This window comes from Lepisosteus oculatus, chromosome 2, assembly GCF_040954835.1.
Source record: "Lepisosteus oculatus isolate fLepOcu1 chromosome 2, fLepOcu1.hap2, whole genome shotgun sequence".
NCBI lineage: Eukaryota > Metazoa > Chordata > Actinopteri > Semionotiformes > Lepisosteidae > Lepisosteus > Lepisosteus oculatus.
The window spans coordinates 51544315-51564866 of NC_090697.1; the positions used below are offsets into that span (position 1 = coordinate 51544315).

The 20552-nt window shown below is 35.1% G+C and overlaps 1 protein-coding gene across 9 annotated transcripts in view; it reads left to right on the forward strand.

The window, feature by feature from the left end:
* Positions 1–20552, forward strand: part of utrn (utrophin) — a 292295-nt gene that overhangs the window by 236616 nt on the left and 35127 nt on the right. For 8 of the 9 annotated variants that reach the window (XM_015347666.2, XM_015347693.2, XM_015347687.2 and 5 more), the window contains 9 exons: positions 182–383; positions 1186–1271; positions 3837–3994; positions 5035–5201; positions 7433–7544; positions 12018–12154; positions 17607–17645; positions 17862–17927; positions 18953–19018. In XM_015347666.2, coding sequence (XP_015203152.2) covers positions 182–383; positions 1186–1271; positions 3837–3994; positions 5035–5201; positions 7433–7544; positions 12018–12154; positions 17607–17645; positions 17862–17927; positions 18953–19018 — 1033 coding nt within the window. The remainder of the gene's footprint in view (positions 1–181; positions 384–1185; positions 1272–3836; positions 3995–5034; positions 5202–7432; positions 7545–12017; positions 12155–17606; positions 17646–17861; positions 17928–18952; positions 19019–20552) is intronic. The other variant, XM_015347699.2, reaches the window with a different exon arrangement.

A 20552-nucleotide genomic window follows, 5' to 3' on the forward strand; every position in this document is an offset into this window, starting at 1 on the left:
TCACTCCTACAGCTAATGAATAGTGATTGTACCATCCATGAAAGATTATACTGTTGTTTCCACATGTAGTTCCTCTTCACATTCCCTCAGTCATAGCATTCATTCTATATAATACACATTTTCAAATTTCTTGGAAGGATTTTCACATTTTAAATGAACTCAATTTTGTGTTTCCTTTCAGTGGATTTGCTGGACCTGAATGTGGCGCAGAATATTTTTGAACAGCACAAACTCACCCAAAACGACCAGCTTCTAAATGTCCCTGATGTTATCAATTGCTTGACCACAATTTATGATGGGCTGGAGCAGAACCACAAGGATCTTGTTAATGTGCCCCTCTGTGTTGACATGTGTTTAAACTGGTTGCTCAATGTGTATGATACGTAAGTTTTGCGGCTTCTTGCATTTACCTTAGAAAATTGTAGAGTTTCGTACAGGTCTGTTTTTAGCATGTTCTTCAAAACAAGTTCAAGGTTCAGGGGTACATGTAGAAGGCAATATTCTGGACAAGTATTTTGTGTCAGTACTGATGGGCAATCACAGGACTCATGACAGAGCTTCTCCAGTTAGTTGGAATGATCATGAGATATTAAGAATAAGCAAAGGTTCTTTTCAGGGAACCATTTAATGTGCCTTTCGTGTCACTTTTCTTCAGAAAATTAAAAGTGCAAAGTACTGTAAAAAATAGAGCAAAACAAAGTTTCTGAAAGTTCAAGCTAAAAATGTATCTGCAGTCTTTCAGTTTGAAAACAGTCCCTACTGAATTGAATGCCCACTGTAGGCATTCTTCTTCCAAAATAATTTGGAAACTTGATTAATATGTTATCTCAATATTAGAGATGGTCTGTAATGAGAGCTCAGCTGGCATTAAATATTTACAATTTGTACTATAGAAGCAATAAAAATACATACTGTACCTCCTCTAGAGAATATTTATGAAATTACAGGAGGAGCCTGAAACCTCTGAGAATGCTGTTGGAAATCCCACAGCATTATTCGTAGTTTATTGCAAAGTTTATCTCCTCCAAGGTATTTATAAAGAAAAACATTTTTTCCGTAAATGCTTTTAAAATTTAAAACAATTTTTTCTGAAGAAGTGAATTATGTTCAAGTAGCTGAATGAGTCTGTAGGAGATTAACATCACTTTCTATTTGAGTTTATTGTTTCCCATTTTTTCCCTGTAGCGGTCGGAGTGGGAAGATACGAGTATTATCTATGAAAATTGGACTTCTGTCTCTTTCTAAGGGGCATTTGGAAGAAAAATATAAATGTAAGTATAAATGAGTTTATTTTTTTCAGTTTGAGTGATTTATTGATTTATTTATAATTTTTCTCTTTTCTTTCAAGACTTGTTCTGAGGTTTGGGTTTATGGAGTTTTAAGTTTTAATTCCCAGATTTCTAATGTCACTGAAGAGTGGAAATTAATGGATCTGGAAATTGTATGTGGGACCTCCCACAGGTTCTTAAGTGAGATTAAGTTTGAGTATATTTATTTTGTTTCCAATTACTGTTGGTCCAAAATAATATGATAATATGAAAGTTGTTGCCTTTAAGCTCTATATTTAACATGTATTTTATTGATTTAGAAATGTATATATACAGTACATGTATTATATATGTGTATGATAGTGCCAACCCTTGAATTAAATAATTTCCCTAAATAACTGTGCTGTTTATCTTATATCTTGTTTAATACATATCTGATTATAATGCATAAGTCTATATATATATGTGTTTTTTTAATATTGTACATTAAGAGTTGAGAGAAGAGTTGTCCGTTTCTACTTCACTGAGTGTAAAGATATCAGGGGTCTTTTTTTCTTTTCTTTTTTAATTGCTGATGTTGGTAATCCAGCAGTAGCTAGTCTTTTTAGTTGTTTTGCCGTGTGTCAGTGCAGTCTAAGTAGTTTCTTTGTTCCTGTTGGTGTGTTGTCAGTGTTAGTGTTTTGTCGGCTAGATTTGTTCTCCTCTGTGACCACCTCATCAGAGCAGGAGACCCATCGGTAATGGCTGTCAGTGATTTGTTGCTAGTAAAAGAGTTGTCCTTGTAACCAAGGCTAAGCCCTGAATATGAGCTCATTTTTTAGATTATGACAGATGACTCAGGCTTTCAGTCATTCAAATCTTGTAACACTACAATTTTCAGTTCATGTAACAGAGGCCTTATAATTAATGGATATTTGTAATGACCACTGTTCATCCAGGCTTTACATAGCCAAAGCACACTTACTTAACCTTTGTTCTTTCATTTTGCAATAGAGAGAAACAGCTCTTTTTTTCTGGTTTTATTTTCGATATCAGTACTAAAAGATGATGATAAGAAACGTACTAATAATCTATAATGGCATTATAAAGGAATGCCATGTTTCTGACAGGCAGATGTTGTTTTAAAGATGTTCATGTCTTCTCATCATTCTGAAGGTTGCTAAATGGGGTCATCTTGGGGGGAAAATGGTTGGAAAATGCTGCAGTAGAATGAAATGATTATTTCGAATAAAGGTTAACATTATATTTTAAAAATCCTTTGATTACCTACATTTTGACAAAGATCCTGTTTGTAGCAGTGTTTCAGTAAATATAAATACATATTTACAGTGTAAATATAAAACAGTTTTTGCTGAACTTGTTAACTAACATTTTTAAGTAATTAGATCAGTGTTGGCCTCCATAGAAGTCATTTTGCTTATCCATAGGCTTAGCCTGAATATTAATTAAATGCTCCACTAGCCCTTGTCACTTGGGGAGATAGCATGTAAAATCAGTACGGGTGTATTGTAAAGTAACCTTCTGCAAAGTAGCCATGTAAGAACTTAATCAAGTCAAATTTGTTCAGAAAATCACATTCCACATGGGATTATTAAAAATGAGTTTAAAGGAGGGATGCTGTCATACTTACAAAAGTTTCCAGGCCTTCATTCAAATACAGTGCATGGATGTCCTTGTTATTACAGTTGCTCTATACACATTATGTTTTGTTATATTAATGTGATAACTTCTATAGGACATTAATTTGTTTACATTTTATTTATTAATGTTTCATATCTGGATAAAATGTGAATGAGCTGTATACTGTTTTTAAATATTTTAATGTAAAGCAATAAAATCAACACTTAATTAGTATTTGATTGCATCCTGTCTAGTAAGAAGATTTTATAATGCAGGTTTATATAATCCTAGATCTCCAGTTGGCTTTTTAGGGCTACACAATTGAGGTTTTTATCACATGTGTCACAGTTATTAATTAATACCAAATTCAATAATACCTAAGCCATTATTTTTAAAAACAGTCTCAGTTCCAACACTCCTAGTAAATTCCTGACGAATTGGCCATATACAATTTCTTGTATTAGGAATTTGTCTTTTTGCATCACTGTTAAGAAGCAGCTTGGTTACTGTTGCTTCTGTTATAAACCCAAAAATGGTTTCTGAAAGGCTCACACCATAGTTCAGCAAATGTCAGACAGTAGAGAAAGTAGCAAACTACAGAATGACAGTCTAAAACTGTTAAGCTTTAGCACTTTTAGTGTATTGTCTTTATAGCCAGTTGTTTGTTACTTTTTAGTGTTGCCATTTCAGTTTTATAAGTATGTAAAAGTTTAAAGCATTGATTTTATCAAAGGTAAATTAAATAATTGTTGAATGATTAAAACCAGTATTCCACCGAAACTCAGTAAGTCATGTATTCAATATTACAATTAAAATTGTAATTTACATTATAATGCATATGGAGGCCAGACAAGACCTGTGAATAGGTGGAGTTTTCTGTAAAGAATTAAAGCTGTCATAGAGAGAGTTTATAGCTTGTACTGATGTTCTTGCTGTGCGCTGGCACAGATCTTTTCAAGCAGGTTGCTGGTCTGTCTGAGATGTGTGACCAGAGACAGCTGGGGCTGCTCCTTCATGATGCCATCCAGATACCCCGGCAGCTAGGCGAGGTGGCTGCCTTTGGGGGCAGCAACATCGAGCCGAGTGTCCGCAGCTGCTTCCAGCACGTATGTTTAAAAACAGGAGAAATACCAGTGCAGGGAACTAAATGTAAACATTCAAGTGCGAATGTGTCAAATCAAAAGAAGGGACAAGGGGAGAGGGAAACTGCTGTAACAATTAACAATCGTGGAATAAAAATAAATGCTGGTGATAGGGTTTGCGTTTAAGGCTTTGCAAGTCGGAAACCAATAAAAAATTAATGGAATTTTATTTTGATCTATTTAAAAATCCAACAAGCATTCAGTAGTTGTGTAGCTTCTTAGTCACATTTCCCAGTTACTTTTTGTATAGTACAGCACAAAAAGGGCTTCATTAAATAATTACCTATTCCTCTGCAAAAATGGCTTCTTTAAGTAATTACTCTTTTCTTTGTGCACCCACCTTTTCCTCATTTTTATAGCATTTTCTCATGACTGCCTCACAAGTTTAAATCAAGATATACTCACTTCTTTAAAGTCACAAAGTAACATTCACTTATAAAAGGTGTTAAATTAATGTAGACACTGAGAAAGCAGGAAAGTTACAAGAAGCTATTCAAAAACATTTTTTTTTGGTCTAGATTACCCATTTGATAATTACAACTTGCTCTTTTGTTGTTGATGTTTAGTAAAGTGTAATATTGATCATTAACAGTGTAATGCAGTGTTTGTTCTTTTAAGTTTAAATTAAAAGAAAAGATACTGCATTACCAAATAGTATTTCAGTACCTTAATTTAAAAAGTTTGGAAACTTGCATCGCTAGCAAAACGTTCATACTAATTTTGAAAGCAAATTTGACAGCAAATTCATATAAGACCTACGGTTACAGACATTTGTAAATCTCAGATAATGTATAAAGATATCAAACTTTGGTTAGATTTTTGTTTTCAGCCTATAAAACAAAAATGGATGTTTCTCAGTTGATTTTCATCTGAGACAAGGATGCAGAGATCTTTGCTAGAATACAGATCCTGCTTGCATGTGTCTCAAGATTTGTATTACAGGTATTATTCTATGTTTCAGTGTCAACAACAAGATTATTTATGTCCCTTTTTTTTCTCTCCAGGTCAATAATAGGGTGGAGATAGAGCCCAAGCAGTTTGTGGATTGGATGCATCTGGAGCCTCAATCTATGGTGTGGCTCCCTGTGCTTCACCGAGTTGCTGCTGCAGAAACAGCAAAACATCAGGCCAAGTGCAACATCTGTAAAGAGTGCCCCATTGTGGGCTTCAGGTGGGACTCTTTTTTATTTTCTTATTGTATGTTTCAGATAGAGGCAGAGACTTTACTAACTTGACATTAAATATTATACAAACCACTGTGTCAAAGTGTGTTTTTATGAAGAAATTGTCCATACTACATGCTGGGCTTTATGCATAAAGGACATCATGCCTGTTATTCTTATACTTCTGAAGAAGTGCCCCAGAAAGTAAGCACACTATAAAACAGAGGTTACAGTGAAAAGATACTGAACAGACATTATGCATGGTCAGAGACAAGTTCCAATCTGTTTTAAGATTAAAGAAAGAATTTAAACATCTTGGCACAAGTAGTAAAACAATAATGAATGAAGCATGTTTTAATGTCAGCAGTTAGTAGAGTGGCATGAAATATAAATTCTTCAAGGCTTATGGCCTATGTCATAGCTTCCCTTTATTGTAACATTTAAACTAAAATCATTCAAAAAATGCCATAAAGTCTTCGCTGTTGCCTCCCGACACTACGTTGTCACAGTAATTGGTTATGTGGTCTGTTGCTCTTTGGGGGCATTCTTATTTATTTCTCTCGTAAAAATTGAATGTGGATATCTATACAGTATGTGGAATTCACACCAATGTTTATATCAATTTGAAGTTTTATTTTTTAAGCAACTATTGACAAACCTTTTTAAGATGAAAGTATCAGATGATCACCATGTTCACTTCTTTTTGCAGTTCCCTTGCGCCTGTCCTTGTTACCCTTTAGAAATGAAACAGTTGACCATATATTCATCGTTTCCTTCATTTGAAGTTTTTGGTAATTTCAGCTGACATTTGACAAAACAGAAACCTTTGTTGAGCTGTCAGTGATAAATTGCATCTAAAATGGTGAAAGCTGTGAACTGGCTGTGTGTTAAGTTAGTTACAGCCCTGATATGGGCAAGATCATAGTTGTAAAATACTGGTATTGTAACTGGTTGTCTAAATCATCAGCGCTGTAGAAATGTTTTATTACTTATTTAACATTTGATCTATATTTTGCCATTTTTTTTATTTAAAAATTACAGTAAATTCCTACCATAATTATAATTTCTAGAGGAGGATTAAATTAATGTCTTTTCTTGCATTGAACTTTTTATAGTATTAAATATTTTAAAGAATTAATTACATTTATATCCCAAAGTATTTACATACAAGAGGACCCACTTCATCCACCACTAAAATGTGGATAAGCACATGGGTGACATTGAAGCCACGACGTGCCCAAGTACATAGCAGATAAGGTAGAGAAGTTAAAAAATGCCTCACCAGTTGAGTTCCAGAGGGAACTTAAGAGAGTCAAGACTACAAAAGCCCAGACTGAAGTTCAGCCAGGACAAAGCTAAAGCAATTTAGAAGATAAACTATACGATGATCCGAATATACTGTATATATGCACTAATCATTTTCTTTATAAACATGTTAAACATCAAATTGCACTGGTGTCATATGTCCCCTAGCATAAAAAAATATTCTAGAAGTGATCTATGATAGATGATGATTTGGATTCAGTACTGCCTAGTTTATGAGCTGTCTGCACTTTCCAAGGCGAATATTTTTTGGAAAGTTGTCTGCAGTAAAATGCCGGCTAAGCATTTTCTTTGAAGATATGTTTTTTTTTTAAATTACTCATATGCTGACTTTTCAATTTTAAATTATATTTTAGCGACATTGTCCAGGCATCCCCTTAATTTTGACCACAAGTGTTTTCTGATCCACTGAATTTGTTACTTCCTATGTTTAATATTTAATGTGCTTGCTTAACTTCAGAGCTCCTAGAAAGTTGCATTGAAAATAATGCAATATTGTGTTTTATTGTTTCTTTATTTAAAAACTCTTTAAAAACACTCTAAAGATGGTACTGTAAATCCACTGAGATGCATTTTCATTAAATGCTGTTGGCAGCACCTGAAAACGTGCATTTGAGGCAAAGGACTATAGAAACATATTCTGAAAATGGAGAATTTAATTATAAATAAAATCTGCTATCCCAAGACATGCAGTACCCTGTAATTCTCATAATGTTAATATTTCGGTTGTTAATAAAAAAAAGTCAGTAGTCTGTTGATAGGTGAACTCAGTTAAGCTGTTTGCTATTTTTATATGGTGAAAATAGTATACTGTACATTTTGTAATATGGGTACACATTTGTGAAAAAGTGCTACTGTACATAACGTTGTCTGATGTCAAAGTAATGTTCATACTGGTGGTAAATTGTCTCTCCAGGTACCGCAGCCTAAAACACTTCAACTATGATGTCTGCCAGAGCTGTTTCTTTTCTGGACGCACAGCAAAGGGCCATAAATTAAACTATCCTATGGTGGAATACTGTACACCTGTGAGTACCACTGCATGGCTCTGCTTCCTCTTCCTTTTCTTTCTGCATATTTTCTTCAGGGATTCTACTTCACCGTATGATTTGAAAAAAATACTTCTGCAGTTGTTAGCAGAATGTGTTTATCACAACAAGATTCAAGTAGACTGAATTCTAGGGTGTGCTTTTGGTTTGAGGTTTTGAAATTGAAGACTTAATGTACATGTTTAGAGTTGATCGTCTGAGTGCTTGGATAATTTTATGTACATTTAGGCCTCTAGTCATTATATGTATGCAATTCTAAAGTTCATCAAGCTGTATATGTCTTCTCCTGTAAGTAGTGCATGCACCAGGTAAAATGATAGAATGATATTAAGATGATGCTTGATTCTTAGGTCCTTGAAAATCTTAGTGTGGGTGTAGGAAATATGTTTTTTATTGAATTTTATCTGATCGTGAACATAACCTTCCAGATATAGAACATTCTTTTGTAGATGTCACCTAGATGATGTACAAAAATAAAGCCTGGGTGTTTCCAACAGGAAATATAACTTTTAGTGGTGAAAACATTTTTTGATTATTTTTCTTTGGTTAAGCTTTGAATATAAATATTTCAGTCAAAAAGACTTTAAAAGTGCTGTACTTTTGTGGGATGGGAAAATACAGTTGTGTGCAAAAAATGCAATTACAAAAATGTTACACCACAGAACTGATAACTTGTTTAATTTGATTCAAAGATGTGCCCTCTTTGATCTATCTCTGGGTTGCCCTTTTCTCAAAAGTAGCACTGGAGCAGTGCTGTGAAGTCCCTGTACTCAGTACTTTCTTGTGCTTTCCAGCTCTTTCTGTTTCATTGCTGTCCAGCAGATTCTTCAACCGTCTCTAAATTTAGAAAGTTCTTTAAATGGCGATCATTTCAGCTTAGTCCAGCCAGGTTGTTTTAAGGGAAATGTAGTCCACATTATTCCATCTGTCAAGAGCTCACTGCAACACTGCTCTCATGCACTGCAGAGCCAACATCCCCTCCCATGCTGTTACAAACAAACCTCAGAGGTTTATTATACCTTTGAGTAATAGCTTATATTTTCTCTGAAATTAGTGATTAGGTGCAGACCAGCTGCTATTCGACCTTCTATTCCACTGCACAGGAATTACGGTCTTTAAAAAATTAACTTTTTATGTCTTAGGTTTTTCATTTAAACCCATTAGCTGCCCAAGGCATTTAATTGCTTAACAGTTTTATTTAAGATTTAAAGGTCATAGCTGTGATGGGAAAAGACCTTGGGAAATTAAATATTTCATTAAGTGTTAAGTTGGATTTAGTAATTGTCTCCCTCTTGTACTAACATAACATAGCAGATCAGAAAGAGACTCCACAGATGGAGCTCTGGTATATCCCGATTTGACTAAATCTAATAGTGATTTCTTGGAAGTTTTTTAGTCTGAACAATTTAGTTTCTTGTTGATTAATCAACTTTCTTTTTTTATTCAGTCCCATAATAATCCAAAATGGATTTTTTTTTTCAAGTGTGTAGTTATGGTTACAAATGAGATGTGGCCATTCGTCCCATCTAGTTCATTTGTTGTTTTTTTCAAAAGCTAAGGTCAGGATATCAGCTTCAATCATATGAGTTGCTTGTTTCACATTCCTACAGCCCTTTCTGTAAAGAAGCATCTTCTGTTCTCTGTTTTTAGTGTACAGTATTTCCATGTAGTTTCCCGTTGTGTCCCCTGTTAATTCTGAAGAAGTCCATTAGATTGACTTTGTCAATGCCTTTCTGGGTTATGAATACTATAATCTGGTTTCCTCATAGTCCTCCCTAAAACTAAAAAGGTTCAGTTCTTCAGCCTATTGTTGTATCCCAGGTTCAAAATGTATGTGGTTGCTCTTCTCTCATCAGATATCAGATCAGCAGCATCTTTTTTGTATCTTAGTGACCGAAATTATACACAATATCATAAATGAAATCTCACTAGTGCATTTTGCCGTTTTATCAGAATGTCCCTGGATTTTAATTCTGTGCTTTTAACTATATATCCTAATCATCTGTTTGTCTTTTTATTGTTTCCCTAAATTGTCTGGAAGATGAAAACGATGTATCAACATAAAAAGCTCTTTTATTTATACTCTTCTCTTCTTCAAGCACAATGTTTTTTTTAAATCCATGTAACACTCTATGTAGAATAATGTCTACATTTTTTGTAATTTGCCAGGTGTTTACCCATTTTTTTATTTAAGTCCAAAAGTTCAAAAATAATTTCTTTGGCATATCTGAATTTCTTTTCACATCCTTGTTTGGTAACATATGTGAACATTTGCTCTGTTTGCTAGCTTTACCAGAATATCTAGGTCATTAAATAAATTTGGAAGAGAAGTTGTCATAATGTAGGTCCCCGTGGTACCCCACTAATTGCATCATCCCAGTTTGAGCATGTAACCCATCTGTACTCTCTGTTTCCTATTAACCAATTTTGGAATTCAAGTACTGTGCATGCATTATTTTGAAAGTCTACTACCTGCAATTAATAGTTTTATGCTTTATCAAAAAACGTCTCAAAATCTTAATATGCAAAACTTTTGTGTTCTTTTTTTTTGCTATTCTCTATAGTTCTCTCTTTCATATTTTCTTGAGCTCCTGTTCACTTTCTTTTTCAGTTTAGAAAAACTGTGCTACTTCATTTTCTCTTTGGTGCCAGAACTTCATTATCTCTGATGGCAGTATTCTAGGAGCAGTCTTGAACTAACTTAATTGATGATGTGATGTTAAGTGGGAAAGTAGTGATACTGTTATTTTTCTTCCTTTTACATCCTGAGATGTACAGTAGGTCTGTAACTCGGAGAAACTGAGCAGGCCATTCAAGATCATTCAGAGCATCCTATAGACTGGTATGAGGAACTGGTGACAAGCATAATAAAACAAAAGTATTTACTGATATCGACCCCTAGGTCACCTGCTCATCATCCCATAATGCCTTTAAACGAGCAGAATGAAAGACTATTGAGCTACAGGCTCCCCTTCTCATGCACGTTCTGTACCTTTCAGTGATTTTGGAGGTATTTTAAGTTAACAGAAATGTATAATGAAATCTCAATTGTATGTCCATGTCCATGCTCATGGATTCAGTTTTTAGTTTTGTTGTATTGTTTGTGTATACAACTTTGCTCATCCTGCTCACTGTGTACTAATTAATGTCAAAACTGTCTCAAACATATTGTTGTATTATTTCTTCCTAAAGAAAACTCTTTTCAGGTTTTCAGGTTTCAGGTTTCAGGTTAGAGTTTTGTTATTTCATCTTCCACTATTTCAGTTGTAGTGGTGTTTTCTTTTTACCAAAGATGTAGAGCTCTTGTCAGTTTCCTGTTTTAAACTAAAAATGACCATTTTTCATCTTTAAACGAAAACTCCTTTTTTATGTTGAGAATTGGAGTTTTGCAGGAAATTATTTTGGTTGCTGTAAATGCCTTTCTCAGCTTTTCTTCCTCTCCTTCTTTTCTAATCAGTTGAAGTTCTGTTGCCAATTGCTTTCTGTCAAGACAATGTGCATCATAGGGTTCACACAAGTTGATTCATCCTCTGAGCTTGTGTCCATACTTGTCTTCCCAGTCACTGTATCAGTTTCTTTTGCTTTTCTGTGTGTGGTTTCCTTGTACTTAATGCATTGTACTCATGGGCTTCCATGTTAAAATGGGTCTGTTAAATTTTTCTTAATTATAAAGCATACATTTAGCTTTCTTTTTTGTTTGAAGAATGCAGTGAGCTGCTGTAATACACTGATAAAGTTTGGAATACTGGCGTATGAAATCAACAACTTAAGTTGCCTTGGGATTCTGTTCTTTTTCATTTTTATATAAATAGTGAAAAGGGACTTTTAGGCTTCCACATTGCAAAGGATTTCATAACCTTCTTTTTGAAAATGAAATGCATAAAGTTTATTGGTGGCATTTCAGTAAGTACAGGGGTTTCTGATACATAATTGCTTTAGTCAAACAAATGGGTATATTGTTGTAAGCATGGAAAGTTGATTGAGACCTAAGGGTTCAGCAAAGTCATTACAGACTGTTCCTTCAGCCTCAGCAAGTATTATTCATTTTTCAGACTTTCATTAAATTCAGTGCTCTAACATATTCCTTAATTAAACATCCAGGTTATTTTGAGATTTTTAATGATGAAAAATATGAGATTTGAAAGATCATTAAAATTTGTCATTAGTTAAATTAGAGCTCAATGTTGGTACAATTGTATTTTCAGTAGTGAGAACATTAAGGTTCACTATAATTAACACTAAGTTTGCTAAATGCTGGGAGATGCTGATTCCTTTTCATTCAAATTCCTTTCAGGCTTCAGCTTTCTGGCAATACACCAAGATTTGAGCAGCAGCTCCAACAACGTAAAGCTGTGCCTTACAGCTATCATAATTTTTCTTAGCCTTCTTGATGAATATAAGCTGAATGTTTGCATAATCTAATAAAAATAATAAATTCTGTTTATGATTCAGACAACTTCTGGGGAAGATGTACGAGATTTTACGAAGGTGTTGAAAAACAAATTCCGATCGAAAAAGTACTTTGCCAAACATCCCCGACTTGGCTACCTACCAGTCCAGACTGTCCTAGAGGGAGATAACTTGGAGACGTAAGTGCAGACAGCCTACAATTTGTCAGCTTTCATTAAGTTTTCTTTTTCCTTTTGCTAAACAGCAGGTAATATATCATGTCAGAATACCCTGCTTGATATAGCTATTAGATTTATGGTATCCATTAAGATAAACATAAATTGGTATAATGACTATTGTGTTCCACCAGATGATGATGTAAATCTGTAACTTTCTATGTAGCACTCATTTATAAAGAGAATAATGTTCCTTCTGAACATTTTCTGCATTGAGATTTTCTGATCTACATGATTGTAAAGAAACAGAAAATTATTAGGGATGCGCAGCATATACATTTGTGTCTATCCCAGTTCTAAAAAAAAAGTCTGTTCCTTCCACATTTTGTTCCTGTGTGCTGTTACCTTGTTGGCAGATGTCCATTTTCAAGATGTGGTGGAGCTAGTTCAGTGGACAATTTCAGTGTTCCTGCTGATAACGATAAACAAGTTTAAAATGGAGACAATATCTAAGACCTACCTAGTTTGCAAAATATGTCAGCACACATATGAGGATTATTTTCATGCCAAATGGTTGCCATTAAAAAAACAAACTACATTCTAAGAAAATAGCCAGAGACTTGCTTCACTTTACTATTATAAGAGTCTGTTCTCAAAGGGCAAACAAGTTCTATTTTTTTTTATATTTGACTAATGTTACTTCAAGCCACAGGGTTTAGAGAAGCCAGAGAAAAATGAACCAGACCAGGCCTTTAAACAATTTATAGTTCAATATTATACAAAAACGTACAGAATATAAGGAACAGAAATTATTTTCAAGATCAAGTTTAGTTTTGTTGGTAAATGTACAGTAGGTGAGCAGATGTTGGTTTGGACTAAATAGTTTGAGTTATAATTATGCATCTTTCCTTTAAGGAATGTATGTTAGATATAAAGGAAATAAAATCTGACTCATGATGATTCACACATTTGATCCTGCGTGATTCAATCAGTAAAAGAATGAGCTCTGAGTTCTCTTTTAATTCGCTATAGCTCCCTTGGCCCATGGCTAAGTACTTCTTGCAAATTCCTGGCAACCTGCATGCCTGTCATGATGTCTGAGAGAGTGGGTCTTAACTCTCCTGTCAGACGCTATGGAGTTTGTCGTATAGTACTAAAAAAAAACAAATTAGTAATTTCAAACTGTGCAGATATTAAATTAATGTTACCAAAAAACCTAAAAGCATCATCTTTTAGTCAGGGCTGAATATGCAAGAGTCTGATTATATTGTTTCATTATAGAAAGGTTTTTTATATCATCAAATTAATAACAAACAATTACAAATTTAAAAACACAGAATACCTACTAGAAGTTGTGTTCAATTTTGTAAAAACATCAAAATACCCACAATCTTTCTGTAAGCACCTCTGTTGTTCTCCATAAATCTAAATTGCCTTTAACATTTGCTGCAGTGGGTGGCAAGTTACAATGTTAAAACAAGTGAGTAATGAAAAACTGTGCTACTTCATTTTCTCTTTTTCCTCAAAAGCTGGCCCCTGTGCCCTCTTTCAGTGTGGCTTCTTCATGTTTAATGGCATGAATTTTTATGTACTGTACTATTAAACAGAAAACTGTGCTCATTTGGAGTTTTGCTCTGCCATACTCCTAAGTGTTGAGATTTCTAAAAAGGTTTACAGAATATTTATTTTTAAAAGGGTGAGAATGAAAGAGCAATGTCTCACTAGGCTAATAATTTAATTCCACGTATATAGTGTCATTTCCCAAGCGTTCCTATCTTTTTTTGGTCCTGATTTATTGACAGTAAATAGGTACAAGTGGGTACCTAGGTGCATGATCTGTTAATTTTCACTCAAGTATGGAAGTGAAAATTGCTGTAGAGACACATGAGCAGGGCACAGGGCCAGTGCTTTCATGCAAATCGTTATACAGAGCAAGTAATGGGAAGAAATGACTGTGCTTAAAAGCCATCTTCCAGATTTAAAACTTCCATTTGGTCATCTAATTTCTGTTGCAATGCAGACTCTAGAGAAAATGATCTAATAAGGTGATCAGGGTAATGAGACTTTTGGCTGAAGTATGTGGGGTTGTGAACAGTGTCTCTTTAACACTATTCACGACATGCCAGAATGTGCTGTGGTCAGAGCCCTGGCTTTTTCTCTCTGCAATTCAGGCAGCTTTATCTCTTGGAAACTCCCTGGGTGTGTACCAAACAGCTTTTAGATGTCACCCCACTCTTCCAGTAATTCCGTAATTAGCATTTTTATCTTTTTTCATTTTTATCCAATAAATTCCATTATTGAAGACCTGCAGTGTGACAGTGTGAATAGGAGAATGATGCTCTGTGTATTTAAACATGTCTTATATTAAAAGACACCAGAGAATGATACATTTATGCAGCATATTTTTCCTAAGAATATTTTTTAAAAATATTTCTCACAGAAAGTAAAGCTATTTTCCCTGCAAAAAGGGATAGAAAGAGGACTGGCATTTAATATAGATGTTTTACCACTGATTTTATTCTGTGTAAGGCTACAGAAAATAAAAGCCTAATGGTGTGTAAGTACATGTTAAACTGTTTTAATTGATCAGGTTATGTAGACAAAGGGTTTGAACAGCGGTGCAGTGGTTAGCATTGCTGCCTCACAGCACTGGGGCCCTGAGCTAAATTCCAGACCTGTGTGGAGTTATATGTTCTTCCTGTGTTCGTGTGGTTTCCCTCTGGGTGTTCCAGTTTTTTCCAACAGTCCAAAAACATGCTGGTAGATTAATTAGCTTCTCTGAAAATTGGGCTTAGGTGTGAGTATGTGTGTCTGTGTCCATCTGCCCAATGATGGACATGTATCCCATCCAAGGGTGTACCCTGCATTAGGCCCTATGCTTGTTGGTATAGACTCTGGCTCCCCCGTGACCCCTCGTGAAAGTGGATCGATGTAGACAAGGAAAATAAGCACTCTTAGGATTGAAGCTTATTCATTAATCCAGTTTAGCTTATAAATTCACATGTTGGATTTTGTTTGCTCAGGAAAGCTTCAGCAGCCTTAACGTTGTTTCCATTGATGGTGATTTGTACGACTTAGCCACTTGAATAATCAGTGTTGCTTTGACCTGTCCCATCTATATTGTATTTATTAGAACATTCTCTCTTTCCTTACTTTTTTCCTTTTATTCACCAGAGTTCATGCAGATACAGATATTCCATTAAATGACATCTGTCATAAACAGAGAAATTGAAAATAACATTCTTTTTTGCCAGTGGCACAATACCTCAGATTAGTTTTTTGATATTTTTGTACTCTCCTGAAAATCCTACCGCAGATCTGTTAATGCCTTGAAGCCAAGTAATTCTCTGCAAGTTTACAGGAACACAGGTTTCTAAATTGGAGAATTATGCATGCAGTGCTGAAATTAAACATTCTCCTTGGTAGAATCCTATTGCCCATGAAATGCATACTAACAATAAGATGCCTTGTTTAGTGATCCATTTGTACAGTATTTATCTGAATTGCTAAACAAATTGCTGTAATAATAATGTGGACATGCTGCTTCTTGAAATAACCGGATGACTAACCTGTACAGCTTGTTGTAGTACTAACGTTCTTTAGTAGTCGAAATATGTTCTTTGCTACAGGTGAATAAACAAGGCATTTAGTGTTTAGTATGTGGAATTACTTACAAAAGGTATTATGTTAATGGCGGTTATTGATCATGCCAGGCATGTTCAACAGTTTAAATTTCAATTATAGGATCATAATGTAGGCTCAACTAATCACATTTCCTCCTCTACTCGTGATCACAAATTTCGATTTCAGATGTTTAAAAAGAGATTCAGTCCCCTTGCTGTATATCAGTCACAATAAAAACCAGTATCCTCCCTTCCTTAATTACATTTGCTTGAATCATTGAAAGCATTGCACTTATGATGAAAGTGCATGCATTAAGTAAGTAGAGTGGTCTGGTGAACCATTGGTTACAATGACAGTTTTTAATGATAAAATGGGTTGAAGAGACTGCTGAAAATAAGTGAATGGAGATACTCAACCAGTTTCAATTTTGCAGTTAGGGGTACAAGGCATGTTTTGCGTAGCAGGTCATGACCCATTAAGGGTGTTGCTCTGTATCTGAGGGATACGTCAGAAGCAGGTTTTAGTGTGATGAAACCTTGCAAGGTCAAGGTCAGTGGTTCCTACATCACTGGTAGATTCAATTTTAACAATTTTAAACAGATTCAATTCAATTGAAATGGGGTTCAGCCATCTAGGTTTAAACAAGAGCCCCATATTAATAATTCACCATATTGGTGAATTTTAATTACACCATCATTAGAATGAGCAGTGTGTGGTATGAAATGCAGATCAGTAAGAGAACATAAAGGTGGTGATTGAGAAAAAGTGATACATACCATGTTTGGGGTTAATTTAACATTTTTTTAAAGAAAAACTAGCCTTACAAGGCACATTACAAAAAGCAGCTGAGGACATGACACAATAGTGCATAAAATATTGTTGTAGTCTATGAGGCAAATCTGAAGCATGTCTGTAAGTGATGGATCCCAATTTTCAAATCTGTAGGTTCCCAAGTCAGTGGTAGTTTCAATTTTGTGATCAAAATTGTAGTAAAGCATTTTGGTTAACTTTATTGTCACTAGAAACATACCTGCTGTTTTCAGCTAATTGGCCAAATGTTTTTTATAAGCAGCAGGAGATGGTGTTAATGGTTGCATAGTAACAGTAAAGAAAAAGAAATGGAGGTCAAACAGCAATCTTCATTTACACAAGAAACCAGTTTTTATGTATATTCATCCCATTAGTACAAGAATTATATTTCTAACGTTTGAAGTTAATTTACCAAATTGAGTAAGAGAAATATGTATGGCATGCAGCACTTAATAAAATTATAAAATATATAGGTGCAAAATTATAAAGATATTTGTTTTTGTCTAAGTCTGCCAAGATTCTATCATCTGTTGCATCAGTTCCTTAGAAGAAGCAGTTGATGGGGGTTCTGAATAAGCAAGTCACATTCCCATCTTGATTGACACAATACCCAAATGTTGTTTTACAAATTAAATATGTCCCAGTATGCATTGATAGTATGAAGCTGATCAGCTGTCTTCAATTGTATTCAGATTCAAAAGCAAGTAAAAGAAAATAAATACACTACTTAAAAGACTAAAAATAGCATTGGGATCAAATCCCAGATCCCTGTGCTCTTACACATTTCTTCGTCCGACTCAAGTCAATACTAGCAGATGGCTTTCAGTCTATTTAGGTGACCTTTGTGCTCCTGTACAGTAAAGTGGGGCAGCCCCAGGCAGTGCAGTCCTAGCTGCCAGCTCTCTGGTGGGCCGTGCTGGCACTCGGCCCAGCTGGGCAGACAGAGCCATTTCTTCCACGCTTGCTTCTGTTCTTGACTCTCTGATCTGTTTGTAAAGTTGCCCTAAAGATGTTCTGTGGTTTCCCACCGTTTCTCTTGCAGTCCTGTCACGCTCATCAGCATGTGTCCGGAGCAGTATGAGTGAGTATATGCAACGCCCCTCTACACAGCATGCTGGCTATGCTTCCCACACTGCTGATGTTTATCTTTCACACTTTTCTTTAAAACTTTTCTGTAGGTTAGAAATAACACTGGCTGCCTAATAGATCATATGCTGTAGAGTGTTTTGCTCTGGAAAATTGCTTGATGTCTTTAAGGTGTCATTTACTGTGTGTTTTTTCTGTTGTTTGCCTGCAGACTCTCTCAGTCTCCACAACATTCTTATGATGACACTCATTCCAGGATAGAGCATTATGCAAGCAGGTATTTGCCATTTTAACAGTTTCTGTCTTTTGCCTTTCTTGCTAGCATCCTAAATGTATCTTTCACATTACTTTGACACATAATCAAGAAGTGGCATTTTTAGCATTCTGAAAGAGTGTGCAAATAACAGATCATTTACCACAGACTCAGAAGTTTATTTCCATTTCATGACCCAGTATGGTTCCAATGTGCAAGTTGTTCACAGTTCTTCTTTGTTTTTTATTTTGAAATTCGCCTTTTGCTTAATGCGCAAGTGTAAAATTTGTGATACATGTAACTTATCATAACAAATGTTATATAACAGATCTTGTTTGTGTCTTTTGACCAAAGTATTGGAGTTGACTGAGTCCTTGTGAATAAGTAAAGTGCAATATATTGTTGTCACCCTGTCTTCTAAAAAAATAATCATTTTAAATCCTAATATTGTACTGTATATAATTTAAAGTATAAAGCAATATATTTATATTGCTTTAAAATACAAAATACTAGAGATTATTCAAAAACCAGTTCAGACAGGAACAGCAATTGAGGTTGTTTGACGCAATTACTGAAGCAGCTCTGGAAGCCTGTGCTATTCTTACTTCCAGTGCTATTTTTTCCATAATCCCTCACTATCTACTGTATATTCAACAGCTTCAGTTATTTGTGTATAACAGATCTGAATTTGTAATACGGATGTCATCCCGTCTCTGATGCAGCCCCCTTTTCCAGTTTCAGTTTCCAGAGACTTTTTTTACATACACCAACCTATTAATAAGGACATTGAGTTTTGTGAAATCTCAACACAGCCTAAATGTTTTGCATTTTAATTTACATCATGCGTTTTTAGAGACATTTTTTGCGTTTCACTGCTTTTTATGAATGCCATTTCCCAGTTATCAAATTAAAACCAAGCAGCAGCAGCTATAAAAATAAAATAAATAGCTTGAAATTACCATGCAACCTTCAGAGCCTTGTTAAAATAACATTGGCTGTATTTTTTAAAGTTTGTTTATTCCTGTTTAATAATCTGTGCTTCTTCTTAGATTGGCACAGATGGAGAGGTCAAATGGTTCTTTGCCCACAGACAGCAGTTCTGCAACAGGAAGTGTGTAAGTAATTTCAGCATTTGAAGGATTATCCCTAGAGAGCAATGGCTCCAGATTAATTTATTCCAGAGATTCCAGCCACTCGTATGGCTGACCAATTTTAAATATCTTTCTCCTGAATTCTAACTGATTTAATAACCTGGCTAATAATAATAATAATAATAATTATAATAATAATTGCTTACACTTATATAGCGCTTTTCACGACACTCCACTCAAAGCGCTTTACAGGTAATGGGGACTCCCTTCCACCACCACCAATGTGCAGCCCCACCTGGATGATGCGACGGCAGCCATAGTGCGCCAGAACACTCACCATACACCAGCTCTCAGTGGGGAGGAGAGCAGAGTAATGAAGCCAATTTTTAGAGGATATTGAATTGAGAGTGAAATGCTCTAACTAGGAATGCCAAAGTGAATTAAGGTCCCAGGTCACTTGTTTAATTATCATGTTGAAGACCTGGAGCCAGGGCTCAATGATGGGCAGGAAGCCTTGAAGGGGACCTTCTCACTGTAATTAAATATAGGTTAATTTTATATGATAAACGTAGGTTGTGATCCTTACTCAGTTGTCTTGAGCCACTACTGCTCTTACTTTCACATCAAAGGTAAGTGTAATAGAGTCTTTAAAATGATGTCTTCTGAACTTATTCACATCAACAATTCTGAACCTATTTGTATCATTGTATGCATCTTGGTTCATATATATATTTATATTCGTGCATATAATTTTGGGTACATGTTTGGTTTTTATCAGTTTTATCAGGATAAACCTTTATGAGCTCTTATGATTGGAAAAAAAAACGTAAAATAAGCTTTGGAAAACTTTTGTGTTTTGTTTTTTCCCTGATGATCTACATAGTCCTGTTTTATTTTCAGTGGGAAATGCTTATATATAGACGCGTCATTTTTTATTCTTTGATTACTTATGAGACAGACAGGTTAAACCTTCATGTAGAACAATCCAAGTTAGATGCAGAATTTTCTGTGCGGCTTCGCTAGTTTGAAACACCATTGTGTTGTCTGAAATACAGTGAAAGAGAGGCAGAGAGTGGACCTGTGCACCAGAGGAGATCAGTGTGAGAGTCAGGGGAAGGGATAGCTGAGGCTGTTTCTTTGCCAGCAGGGTATCAAACTTTCTTGAAATGACTACCACACAGCAGTGGGTAATTTCCCTGTTGAAAAAGTTGGATAACTTCTTTATAGAGAAAGTTGAACATGATAGTGTAAGGATTCAATGGAGCAGCACTTAGGTGTGATGCGTGCATAGTGTGGTGGATGGAGTTCCAATTTTTCAACAAAAGTATTAAATAAGGCTGTGGTATATAGGGAGAATTTGAACCTGCAGTTTGGATACGGTTTAATTTTGTAGGTCATGACATTTGTACACGCATAATTTTTCAAATCCGCGTTTATTACTCAATGCAAAGATGCAGGATCCTTTTATTAATACAAATTTAGGATAGAAAAAGCAAACATGCAGTCTGCCAGACCCAAGGCTTATGAAGAACAGTGCAACAAAAGCTGTTATTGGAAC